We start from the raw sequence: 13,478 nt of genomic DNA on the forward strand, positions 1-13,478 counted from the left end.
GTCAGTCAGTCGGTGCGGAGAGGAGCGGACGCGGCGGACCACCGGGACCCGGGATCTGTACTTCACACACGGACACACCACCGCAGACACACCGAGGAGCAGCATGGAGCAGTGAGGGCGAACCGGGACCTGCTCCCCAGATATTACGCATTATTCACTGCGAGCGTTTTAACCCAACATGGAGACTACGGGCTGCTGGCTGCTCCTGGCTGCACACTTCATCCTCATCTGCCAACAAGGTAAGGCTCATATGTTGCCCTCACATGACACAAAACCCCATCAAACCTCCTCTCATGTTTTTACGAACAAATAGAGTTTTTTTAAACTTCCTGCGTCAACTTCGAGGTGATTGCGCAGGTGTCCAAAACAGCACGAAAAAGTAACCGAGCAGTGTTTTGTGTTTTGTTAGATTTCGAAGTACATTTGTTTTTATTCCCAGAGTTGAATCAGTCGTGGTAACGCGTTGTGCGTCTCTGGAAACGTTCAACGTCCAAATGTGTTTCTTCAACCAAGCAAACATATCACTTCTCATGTTTCTGAGGTCGTGTTTTCTGTGGATGATCATTGTCTGTGCTGTGGGATCGCAGATTAAAACGTTTACAGAGGAGCAGGGCGTCACATATCAGCTGCAAACCGGACCTGTCAAGCATGAAAAGAGAAGTTTGGACACGGTAGTCTGACTGGCTTATTAAGGGGTGTCAGGGGCTCCATATCTGGCAACAACAGCAGGAGTAATCCCATAATGCTGCACAGAAACAGATACCATCACTGCAACAAAAAGAAGGGCATTTTGTTGGACTTTTATGGAGATATAGGACAGAAGAGGTCTTTTTTAAAGCTCTGTGGTTTCTCATCAGGAGGAGATATGTTGCAATGGCTCAGAGGTTTTGGAGACCTGTGTGTCTGCTTAATTGGTGTCTGCTGGGCTCCAGCCTGCTGTTTGCACAAATGAAGGGAAGCAGGTTTTCTTCAGAAACATCCAGGAGCTTTATGCCCGGCCATGGAGTTGCTAAACCTCCCTTTTTTAAGTACTTTGGAATATCTGAGATGCAGTGTTGATAAGCTAAAAATGCTCATGTTTTCTCTCTAGTTAGAAAAGTTCCAATATCACAAAAGTGTTTCAGCACCAAGGCTGAGATTACACTTGTTTATAAAAATATTTTAACACAAGCAATCCTAAAGAGCCTTTACGTTTAAAATAATCCTTATTTAAATCAGAGCTGGTGTGATATAATTGAATGAAAGTCTGTCTCAGGGCTGAACAATCAAAAATAAATCTGTAATTGGGATTAAATTGACAATATGAGAACACATCTCTACATAAATCAAACATAGTCTGACACAGTCGAATAAATATGATTTCACACTGAGCAATTAAAGACAAGGGCCTAATTTCAATGACGGATTGTGCACTTTCAATATGATTGATGATTTAGGAGGGATTGATCTCTTTTGCATCATTATTCTGCCAGTCCAAAAGTCATGTTCCCAACCCCACGTGAATGCAGCACATGCCCCACCGTGCAGCGGTAGCGAAAGGGAAACATCACCTGTGTATCTACTCCACTTTTGAAAGGCTTCCTCCTTAGATCTTGCTTCACCATTTCACCAAATTTTATGAAAATCTGACGGGCGGTTTCTCTGTGATCCGGCCGACGGACAGTTTATTTGGTTAAGTTAATGGGGCAGAGCTGAGCCAATTAGTGACTTGTTATCAAATTAGCTGCTAATTGACTTTATCAATTAGTCTTCAATTAGGATTTTGGCACCTGAACGTGTAAGAATTCAACCACAAATCCACAGCTTGATTGGTAAAGACTGAGTGCTGACACTAATGGGTGTTAATTGGAGCACCTGAATGATTCCCAAGCGCCATTTGGTCGCTCACATGGTACTCAACAGCCAATGGAGTCCGGCCAGTTGGGATTGAGATCTATGTGATAAGCTACTCCTCTTCTCTGAGCACCTTGAAGGCATGTTTGTACTGCAGTTTGAGTTCATTGTTATCGTGGGAAACAGCAGTTGTCAGCCATGTGTTTTCCAGACGTTTGAAGGAAGGCTAGTCTGATGGAAAAGTCTGTCCATCGGATTATAATCGACTCCGCTCTAACGCTTCTGGGATTCTCGCAGTGTGTCTTTCTGCCTTCACACCCAACCACCAGTCACTCTCGCCTGTGAATGAGCGATGTACAGGCACAAAAAAAACACGTTTGGTTGCAAAAAAGGACGATAGACGAGGAACAGCAGGTTTGACAGATTCTGCAGTTCTGTTTCTAGCTAATCTTGGGCCGTCTTTGAAATCCCGCGGGATCTTATGTGATCTCGTGTGATCTCACCATATTGCATGTCCAGCTGTCTCTCTAGCTAAAGTGATTAGGGCAGACATGGAGGAAGAGAGTGATGGAGTGAAATCCTGATGGCTATATGATGACCTGACAAGAGGAATATAATAAGGCGTATTCCTTTGAAACCACGTCTTCATTTCATTTATAGAACTTTTACCGTATTATAATGTGTGTAATCTGAGGCCGAATAAGTGTATGAATTGACTAAATTCGGGGTCACTTTAAGACAGAGATGAGTCTTCTGAAGTTCTTGAATGTTTTGTCAATTTATGCATTTAATTTCCTTACAAGGCACAACTAACGCTACAGAGATACAAGGTTTTGGTCATATACATATATCCTGTAACAGCGGGGGGGGAAACTCAAACCCAGGATTCATCTCATTTTATCAACAAAGACAGGTTTTGAAAATTAGATTTTCCCCTGACATTATTGTTAAATCCAACATTTCTATTAGAATCGAACAGCATTGCCTTGGGTTTGTATCGAGGGTCCCACCGGAGCGTCCTTCGGGGTCCAGAAGCTTTGAGAAGTCGGTGCAGATGAACCAGGATTTGTCTCCGTAAGCCTGAACACAGAAGGGGTTTCCAGCTCCTGATCCTCCGGTCTACCCGGTGCAGTCGCTGCGTGCCAGAGAGGACACTGATCCGCCTGGCTGAATCTTTTTGAGGGGGGGGAACAAAGATTAGTGGGGGGTAAAAGAAGGCTGAAGGATTGTGAAACCTTTTGTGCCAGGATGTGGACGGTTCGGTACCTGCAGAAGGCCCCCTCCCCTAGGGGCTGGAGGAGGTGGAAGAGAAAGACCCATGAGGAGAGATCTCGGCGCCATCTGTCCTCCCCAAAGATATCTGTGAACGGGCAGTGCCAGCCGGGCCCAGCCTCTTGTTGTCCAACAGAGTCTGCTGACAGATGGCCGTCACAGTCAGCAGGCTGTCAGTCAAACTCATGCAGAGGGAGGTGGGGAGGGGGGGTCCATGTGATGCCCACCACCACAGACAGGAAAAATGTCAGTTTTTTAAAAATTCTTTCCAGTTTGTCCCAAAACCATGCAATGGAGCCATTAAACATATCCTCTGTTAGTTTATATTCACTATAGAAGTAATGTCTCATTTATTTGTGCCAGGGACTACCAGACACTGTAGTGGCTCAAAGACCCGAAACATCAGGAGGACCGTGCTGCAGCTTCAGAGAGGATGCAGAAACACAAATCAAAACTCATGCAGAAACATCTGCAGCTACTCTTCAACACATGCAGCATTTAGAGAACCTTCAGCAGCTTGAGGAAACATGAGCAGCGTTTACTAAAAGCTGCAGAAACCAAACGCTGCAAATACAGAACGCTGCAACGAGGTGCAGTGACATCAGGAGGAGTCATGTGATCACGTTGTTAGAGTAAAGCCAGAAAACATTTCAGGTGAGAGAGAGAAACAGAGACAGCTGTCCAGCTTTAGGATCCTGAACGTCACCCAGCGCTGCGTCCCTCTTTAGTGTCCCCTGGTCTCCAGCTGTGTGCGTCCCTCTTTAGTGTCCCCTGGTCTCCAGCTGTGTGCGTCTCTCTTTAGTGTCCCCTGGTCTGCAGCTGTGTGCGTCTCTCTTTAGTGTCCCCTGGTGTCCAGCTGTGTGCGTCTCTCTTTAGTGTCCCCTGGTCTCCAGCTGTGTGCGTCTCTCTTTAGTGTCCCCTGGTGTCCAGCTGTGTGCGTCTCTCTTTAGTGTCCCCTGGTCTCCAGCTGTGTGCTTCTCTCTTTAGTGTCCCCTGGTCTCCAGCTGTGTGCGTCTCTCTTTAGTGTCCCCTGGTCTCCAGCTGTGTGCGTCTCTCTTTAGTGTCCCCTGGTCTCCAGCTGTGTGCGTCTCTCTTTAGTGTCCCCTAGTCTCCAGCTGTGTGCGTCTCTCTTTAGTGTCCCCTGGTCTCCAGCTGTGTGCGTCTCTCTTTAGTGTCCCCTGGTCTGCAGCTGTGTGCGTCTCTCTTTAGTGTCCCCTGGTCTCCAGCTGTGTGCGTCTCTCTTTAGTGTCCCCTGGTCTCCAGCTGTGTGCTTCTCTCTTTAGTGTCCCCTGGTCTCCAGCTGTGTGCGTCTCTCTTTAGTGTCCCCTGGTCTCCAGCTGTGTGCTTCTCTCTTTAGTGTCCCCTGGTCTCCAGCTGTGTGCGTCTCTCTTTAGTGTCCCCTGGTCTCCAGCTGTGTGCGTCTCTCTTTAGTGTCCCCTGGTCTCCGTTGTGTTTGGAGCTTCTTCTTGCAGCGTTTGGTTTATCGTTTCTAAAGTAAGAAAGAAGACGCCTGCACATTCGCAGTATTTGCATGCATACTTTATTTCCCTTTAAACTACAGGAAACACCTCGGTTGAATTCAGGCAACAACAAAAGGTGGTTAGGTTGACACGTGACAAATTCATTCATTGTAGTTTCACAAGGGACACTCAAAGCGATCTTTTGGGTGAAAATACTCTGGTGTTTTTTGGACCCGCCCATCCCATCCCAACCTCTGACCTTCGCAAACTTTGTCGCTGTTCGTACTGGTTCACAATTATTTGGTAATACATACTGTGTCTCATACAACGAGATGTATGGATCACAATGCATTGCTTGTCTTTGAGAGCAGGGAACAGCTTTATTCTAAATGGAATTAGATTATTATTTCTGAATCTGAAATCTGCTGTGCATAACAATGAATCCCACCTGATCCTAATTGGTTGCATGTGGCCTATTGCGTATTATTCCCTTAATGAACACCCCTAAACACTGTAGGGCCGGTTTGAAGTCGTGTGGGAATAGAGTGATGCAAGGATGAGGTATTTTTGTAAGCCGACCCGGAAGTAAGCGATTCCTCCGTAGGATTTTGGAATATTGTAAAAGATCAGATCTGTGGAAAACGATCCGGTTTGATAGATGTTTTGTTCAGCCGGATAATCTCCACACGTCTACCCTACTTTTATCATTTTAGAATCATAAATTTAATCGCCAGAAGCAAAATGCTAACGTTATGCTATAAACGAGCTACAGAGGAGTACAGCGGGGTCGCACGACTTCAACGCCACGCCAATTTAAGATCCTTTCAACAAAGCTTTTCCTTTCAGCCACGCTGAGGTTAACTACAAGTCAGGGCTGTTTCATCACCAGTCTGATATCGTGTTACAGAGATGAGCTAACAAACCTAGCGGTTTAATGTCGTAGAACAAATCGTGATCCACAGACCTTATTTCGAGCAATTTTCGACTCCCACTGACTCTGAGACGAGGGAGTGGTAAAATGCTAACTCACTTCCGGGTTTTAGGACTCGTTCCTGCACAGCTCTATACTCTGGCACATGTGTGTGTTGAACAGAATGAACACTTACTTTCAAGGCGCTTTGGATAAAAGCGTCAGCCCCACTCGATGAATTGTTACCCATTCGTTTCCCATAGCGGTCATTTTGAACGGGAACACCATAGAGTTACAGAGTTGACAAACTAATCAAAAGTCCAATTAAAGTGATCAGCTGTTTTCTATTGGTTCAGATGCCTACTGTGGAGGTTCTCATGTAGCCTGGCTATACCAGCCTACGTACTTCCGCCCAATTTCGTTTTGCTCCTGTACGGAGACTGGGCAAGAACTCATTACGTACGAATACTGGAACTCAGAATTCTATCGGTCCAATCAGCGAACAGGGGGAGGGGTTGAGAGCGATTAGGTCGAAGTTGGTGCCGAGTTTGAATTGTAGTCGAGTCTGTAGTTCAACAATGGCGACGGAGGAAGAGATGCTACCAGCTATCCGCTCGGTTGTTTCAACTCTTGAAGGAATTCTCACTTTTTATCAAATAATTGTTTCGAGTTACGAACTGTCCCCTGAATCCTTGGGTCACACTGACACACACATGTCGTTGACAGCCATTTTGACAGCCACGCTAGCAGGTAGCGATTTGTTACCTACTGTGAAAGCGGAAGTAGGAAGCGTCACGTCAGAGCCTCAGAACATACGTCCTTACCAAACGTTAGTGATTGGTTAAGGGAATGATGTTAAACTTCAGACAAGTTTCCCTCCATTACAGTAATCCAAGTCCAATGACGCTGTTCCAGACTATGCCGGAGAGAATCGAAGTCAAACAGGCTGGTATTACCAGGGTGGTTCTCATGAGGCCTGGAGGCAAAAAAAATGGTCGGATTTGACCCGAACACGAAAGAGGTGCGATAGAAAAGTCTCTGTGATGATGTCTAAAGGATGACCAATATATCACAACTCAAACATAAGTGAATTAGTTTGCTCTCCCCAAATCTGATAACCCTCTCTGTGGTTTTTAACCCTCCATCTCTCTGGACTCGCTGATAATCTTCAGAGGGAGGGAAAGAAAAAAAGAGAAGAAGCAGATTTCCAGTCGTGGGGGTATTTGATGACCAGATTAGTGGCGATTAGGCTCAACGGCATTCACTCAGGCGTACACAGGGGCCGCCGGTTTGAGTCCTCCCGAGTCGCCTCTCTCTCTCTCTCTCTGAAAGGGGGTCCGGGGTTACGTGGGGGGAAACATTCGGCGGCGGTCCCCGGCGGAGGTCAGCCGAGGAGGCGCGTCCGTCCCCCTCGCCGCCTTCCTCCGGCCCGGCTGAATTATGCTGTCAGAGGGGAGATTTGTTTAGTAACAGTAGGAGGAGGGAGGGGGCAACTACAGAAAGAAGGGAGGTGTAAGAGGGCAGATTGAGGAAGAGGGGAGGGGGGTGATGGGACAGAGAAAAGAAGAGGGTGAGGGGTGATTTTAAAAAAAATTAAAAAGGGGAGGGGGGGAAGCATTTAAGCGTGACGCACGATGGCCAATGTGATTGTCCCAGTGGCGGCGGCGTCGAGGAGAAGAACTGTGGGAGCGCAGTGTGAGGAGCGGGGGGCACACACACACACACACACACACACACACACACACACACACACACACACACACACACACACACACACACTCTCAAGACACCCCAGAAAGGTTGGATGCCTCAGAGCGATGGAGTGCAGGTTAAGCAGCACTCCTGCCTTCATTAGTCTTCGTTAACACCCCCCCATGCCTCGTTACCCCCCTCCATCCCCCGCCCACCCACCCACCTCACTTTGTCTCCCCCATCACTTTTCCCAAGCCGTTCATTCCTCTCACACACTGTAAAAAAAATAAAAACACACCCGTAACGTGTGTGTGTGTGTGTGTGTGTGTGTGTGTGTGTGTGTGTGTGTGTGTGTGTGTGTGTGTGTGTGTGTGTGTGTGTGTGTGTGTGTGTGTGTGTGTGTGTGTGTGTGTGTGTGTGTGTGTGTGTGTGTGTGTGTGTGTGTGTGTGTGTGTGTGTGTGTGTGTGTGTGTGTGTGTGTGTGTCCCTTTTGGTCTTCCGTCCTCATCTCTTAATCTCCCATCGCTCTTCCCCTCTGCCCCGCTGCACATCTTCCTCACCCTGTTGTCCCACATTTCCCCCCTTTTCAGAGCCTCATGCCTTCATCCTGCTACTGTCTCCCCCCCTCCTCGTCCTCCTCCTCCTCCTCCTCACCCTTTTTTTTTTAAATACCCCTCCTCCTCATTTGTCTGCTCTTGTTTTCGGGGCATTTTTTTTTTTTATGTTAGCCAACCATCTTGTCTCTGCTGGTGTCGGCCTGGTGATCTGCCACCCTCCCCCCCCACCTTCCTCCTCTTCATCGCCACTGTAATGGATGACGGGGCAGATCCGGGTGGCCCACAGTGCCTCTGAAAAGGGGGGAGGTCGGTGAGGGGTGGGGGAGAATAAGTGGAGCCCCCGTAGAGTAGCTGGTGGAGAGCCATTTGATTTGTCCTCCGAGTGTGTGGTCCCTCTTCGATTCCTGCTCGTCCGATGGTCTCTTGAAAACCTCTGAATGCATCGCCCCGAAATGTGACGCACAAAAAGGCCAGCGATGAAAGGGGGGGGTGGGGGGGTCTCAGCAGGTGAATGTGGAGACGCTTTAGGCAGATGTTGGCACGCACAAAGGGACTCAATGAGAGGCTCTCCATGTAGAAACAGTACCTCTCAGTCTGATGCTCCTATCAGTATGTAGAGTCTCTACTTTAAAGAGTCCTCTCCTGCTGATGTTCAGGTGTATATCAGTATATAGCGTCTCTACTTTAAAGAGTCCTCTCCTGCTGATGTTCAGGTGTATATCAGTATGTAGAGTCTCTACTTTAAAGAGTCCTCTCCTGCTGATGTTCAGGTGTATATCAGTATGTAGAGTCTCTACTTTAAAGAGTCCTCTCCTGCTGATGTTCAGGTGTATATCAGTATGTAGTGTCTCTACTTTAAAGAGTCCTCTCCTGCTGATGTTCAGGTGTATATCAGTATGTAGAGTCTCTACTTTAAAGAGTCCTCTCCTGCTGATGTTCAGGTGTATATCAGTATGTAGTGTCTCTACTTTAAAGAGTCCTCTCCTGCTGATGTTCAGGTGTATATCAGTATGTAGCGTCTCTACTTTAAAGAGTCCTCTCCTGCTGATGTTCAGGTGTATATCAGTATGTAGTGTCTCTACTTTAAAGAGTCCTCTCCTGCTGATGTTCAGGTGTATATCAGTATGTAGTGTCTCTACTTTAAAGAGTCCTCTCCTGCTGATGTTCAGGTGTATATCAGTATGTAGCGTCTCTACTTTAAAGAGTCCTCTCCTGCTGATGTTCAGGTGTATATCAGTATGTAGTGTCTCTACTTTAAAGAGTCCTCTCCTGCTGATGTTCAGGTGTATATCAGTATGTAGAGTCTCTACTTTAAAGAGTCCTCTCCTGCTGATGTTCAGGTGTATATCAGTATGTAGCGTCTCTACTTTAAAGAGTCCTCTCCTGCTGATGTTCAGGTGTATATCAGTATGTAGTGTCTCTACTTTAAAGAGTCCTGTTCTGCTGATGTTCAGGTGTATATCAGTATGTAGAGTCTCTACTTTAAAGAGTCCTCTCCTGCTGATGTTCAGGTGTATATCAGTATGTAGTGTCTCTACTTTAAAGAGTCCTCTCCTGCTGATGTTCAGGTGTATATCAGTATGTAGAGTCTCTACTTTAAAGAGTCCTCTCCTGCTGATGTTCAGGTGTATATCAGTATGTAGAGTCTCTACTTTAAAGAGTCCTCTCCTGCTGATGTTCAGGTGTATATCAGTATGTAGTGTCTCTACTTTAAAGAGTCCTCTCCTGCTGATGTTCAGGTGTATATCAGTATGTAGAGTCTCTACTTTAAAGAGTCCTCTCCTGCTGATGTTCAGGTGTATATCAGTATGTAGTGTCTCTACTTTAAAGAGTCCTCTCCTGCTGATGTTCAGGTGTATATCAGTATGTAGAGTCTCTACTTTAAAGAGTCCTCTCCTGCTGATGTTCAGGTGTATATCAGTATGTAGAGTCTCTACTTTAAAGAGTCCTCTCCTGCTGATGTTCAGGTGTATATCAGTATGTAGAGTCTCTACTTTAAAGAGTCCTCTCCTGCTGATGTTCAGGTGTATATCAGTATGTAGTGTCTCTACTTTAAAGAGTCCTCTCCTGCTGATGTTCAGGTGTATATCAGTATGTAGAGTCTCTACTTTAAAGAGTCCTCTCCTGCTGATGTTCAGGTGTATATCAGTATGTAGTGTCTCTACTTTAAAGAGTCCTCTCCTGCTGATGTTCAGGTGTATATCAGTATGTAGTGTCTCTACTTTAAAGAGTCCTCTCCTGCTGATGTTCAGGTGTATATCAGTATGTAGCGTCTCTACTTTAAAGAGTCCTCTCCTGCTGATGTTCAGGTGTATATCAGTATGTAGTGTCTCTACTTTAAAGAGTCCTCTCCTGCTGATGTTCAGGTGTATATCAGTATGTAGAGTCTCTACTTTAAAGAGTCCTCTCCTGCTGATGTTCAGGTGTATATCAGTATGTAGCGTCTCTACTTTAAAGAGTCCTCTCCTGCTGATGTTCAGGTGTATATCAGTATGTAGTGTCTCTACTTTAAAGAGTCCTGTTCTGCTGATGTTCAGGTGTATATCAGTATGTAGAGTCTCTACTTTAAAGAGTCCTCTCCTGCTGATGTTCAGGTGTATATCAGTATGTAGTGTCTCTACTTTAAAGAGTCCTCTCCTGCTGATGTTCAGGTGTATATCAGTATGTAGAGTCTCTACTTTAAAGAGTCCTCTCCTGCTGATGTTCAGGTGTATATCAGTATGTAGAGTCTCTACTTTAAAGAGTCCTCTCCTGCTGATGTTCAGGTGTATATCAGTATGTAGTGTCTCTACTTTAAAGAGTCCTCTCCTGCTGATGTTCAGGTGTATATCAGTATGTAGAGTCTCTACTTTAAAGGGTCCTCTCCTGCTGATGTTCAGGTGTATATCAGTATGTAGTGTCTCTACTTTAAAGAGTCCTCTCCTGCTGATGTTCAGGTGTATATCAGTATGTAGAGTCTCTACTTTAAAGAGTCCTCTCCTGCTGATGTTCAGGTGTATATCAGTATGTAGAGTCTCTACTTTAAAGAGTCCTCTCCTGCTGATGTTCAGGTGTATATCAGTATGTAGAGTCTCTACTTTAAAGAGTCCTCTCCTGCTGATGTTCAGGTGTATATCAGTATGTAGAGTCTCTACTTTTACGTTTTAAAGTGACAAATGGAAGTTATCAATCAGGAACAATCTAATAACAGGGAGTTTTACTTACTCACAGATTTGATTAAGAGGGTTCTGTCCCGTTGTCCTTCCCTGCTGCACTACGTCTCCCATTATACATAATAGACTCCCAGTGTCACAGCCCTGAACATAAACAGTCCCTAAAATAATCTGAGATGTTTCATTTAAAAAAGTAATTTTTTGCTGCGGTTTTAATATCGAAGGAACGTTCAGTGGTCTCTGAATGCATCACCCGCGAAGTGTGACGCAGGAAAAGGCCAGCGTTGAAAGGGGATGCAGGTCAGTCCTCCTCCCTCTTTATTCCCCCATTCACTAACTGGCCGGGGGGGGGGGGGGGGATGTCTAAGCAGGTGAATGTGGAGACGCTTTAGGCAGATGTTGGCGTGCACAAAGGGACTCGATGGGCTTTTCAAGTATTTACAGAACATTTACATTTTACATTTCGGGCATTAGTCTGATCCTCTTATCCAGATCAGCCTCCTTTGAGTGCAGCGGGAGAATGAGCTTAAATTCCTCGATCAGCGACATTACAAGCTCACGGTGGCGGGGGGGTCGAGGTCTCCAGATTCTCGGGACCCCAGAGTCTGCAAAGAAGTGAGAGACGAGAGGGGGAAAAAAAATACAGCGTAAAAGAGAGACTCGGATCGGTTGTGTTTTTGATCTCAAGTAGATCTCACACAACATGAAGGGTGACTTAGGGGCATAAAAGCTTCTATAAAAAAGTAAATATAGCAAATAAAATGTCCATTCAGGTATCCTGTTTCCACAAAGCAACAGTAGCAACCTTTTCATTTCCACCTGACTCCAATATTTGTTCTAATTTTTGCTCCGTTTTTGGGCAGCGTCTGTCTCTTTAGCTGCTATGTGTTGCGTTTGGGAGACCCTCATCCTAGCATTTCATCAACAAAATGCTCCTTTGACTTCTTAAACAACATCTGGACAACAGACTGTGACTCTGCCTGGCGTAGTTTGGCAGATCAGCATCTCCCTTCTGCTTTTTACTATCTGTTTAGGGCGGTGGTGGCGAAGTCCATAGGGGCTTGGCCTGGGAACTGGAAGGTCACCAGTTCAAGTCCCCGAAAGACCAAGTGCCACCGTGGTGTCCCTGAGCAAGACACTGGTTACCTACACTGCTCCCCGGGCACCGTACATAATGGCAGCCCACTGCTCCTAACACTAGGATGGGTCAAATGCAGAGACCGCATTTCGTTGTCCTAGTACTTGTACTCTGTGCAATGACAATAAAGTTGAATCTTCTTTATGCTTCCATTTCTTCCTTTTTCACCGTGAGCGCAAACTTTGTAGGAATGAGCTTGTTAGCGCTATGTCTGACATCAGTAGAGCGAGGAAGAGGATCTGCAAATGACGAAGCCTTTCTGTTTTTGAACGATACTTTGTGTGGAATTTTAAGACCAGTATAGACAGACAGCCAAAAACAAGCTCCTTCTAGATATTTTAAACTAGGAGCGGCTTAAAATGGACAAAGTGAATACAGTTTATGGCATTTGTTAATGTTGTCCTTTATTCTAAACATTTAAAGGGTCAATTTTAACTTTGTAGACCATTTACATGCACAGAAACTCCAAACATCCAATGAAATACACATTTAAACAGCCTAAGATCTAATTACAGGGTCATTCTAATGGCCTTTTAAGTACCCAAAGTCATTTTGATGCGTCATGTCTGAAGGGAAACACCTGAAGACTCCGCAGAGGTCTGCAATCAGAGCAGATGTTTCCTCCTCTTCCTCCTCCTCCTCTTCCTCCTGGTCCGACTGGTTCTCCTCAGAGCGAGGCGTCAGGTTGGGTTGAAGGAATTTTGAGTAGAAAGCAGCTGCGTTTTCCTCCTGTCTGCAGGGTGAAAGGTTAGTGCTGTTAGTCTGTAAAGTGCCTGATAATTAAAGCGTTTACGTCTGAGTGGAAGCAGATATGTAGTTATCATATTGTCCCTGAATGCAGCCGAAGCTTTGGGATGAAGATGATCACTAGCACGTGCTGTTCGACCCACTGGGATGTGATTCTGTTTGTTACTGTTCAGATAAGTGGGCAATTTACCTATTTGTAGAAAAACGTGTGTTGTTCCCAGAGGTTTGACCGTTTATGCGCCTCAGACACACTAAGGTCAGACCGGAGAAGCCCAGTTGGATGTGTATGTAGACTACTCTTTATATCTACAGTGTGTGTGTGAAAGTTACGTTGAGGGTGCAACACAAACGTCATATGGGGTGCAGAAGTAGAACGTTTTATAACTGGTGACGTTCGGGGAGTATAAAGATGGACAACTGTCGTCAAACTTTCCCTAAAACTAAGTTTCAAAGTGTGTGTGTGTGTGTGTGTGTGTGTGTGTGTGTGTGTGTGTGTGTGTGTGTGTGTGTGTGTGTGTGTGTGTGTGTGTGTGTGTGTGTGTGTGTGTGTGTGTGTGTGTGTGTGTGTGTGTGTGTGTGTGTGTGTGTGTGTGTGTGTGTGTGTGTGTGTGTGTGTGTGTGTGAGAGAGCATGACACACACTGAGCATTTAGTTCTAGCTTCTTTAAGTCTAATCTGAATATAACAACTACACTGGAGACGGAAACACACACACACA

General features: G+C 45.7%; 1 protein-coding gene across 5 annotated transcripts in view; it reads left to right on the forward strand.

Moving 5' to 3' along the window:
- The window catches only part of ptprz1a (protein tyrosine phosphatase receptor type Z1a), a 77,554-nt gene continuing 64,076 nt past the window's right edge, over positions 1 to 13,478 (forward strand). For all 5 annotated transcript variants that reach the window (XM_063907959.1, XM_063907968.1, XM_063907977.1 and 2 more), the window contains exon 1: positions 1 to 239. In XM_063907959.1, coding sequence (XP_063764029.1) covers positions 179 to 239 — 61 coding nt within the window. In that variant the 5' untranslated portion in view covers positions 1 to 178. The remainder of the gene's footprint in view (positions 240 to 13,478) is intronic.

The sequence above is a fragment of the Eleginops maclovinus genome, chromosome 2, assembly GCF_036324505.1.
Source record: "Eleginops maclovinus isolate JMC-PN-2008 ecotype Puerto Natales chromosome 2, JC_Emac_rtc_rv5, whole genome shotgun sequence".
NCBI lineage: Eukaryota > Metazoa > Chordata > Actinopteri > Perciformes > Eleginopidae > Eleginops > Eleginops maclovinus.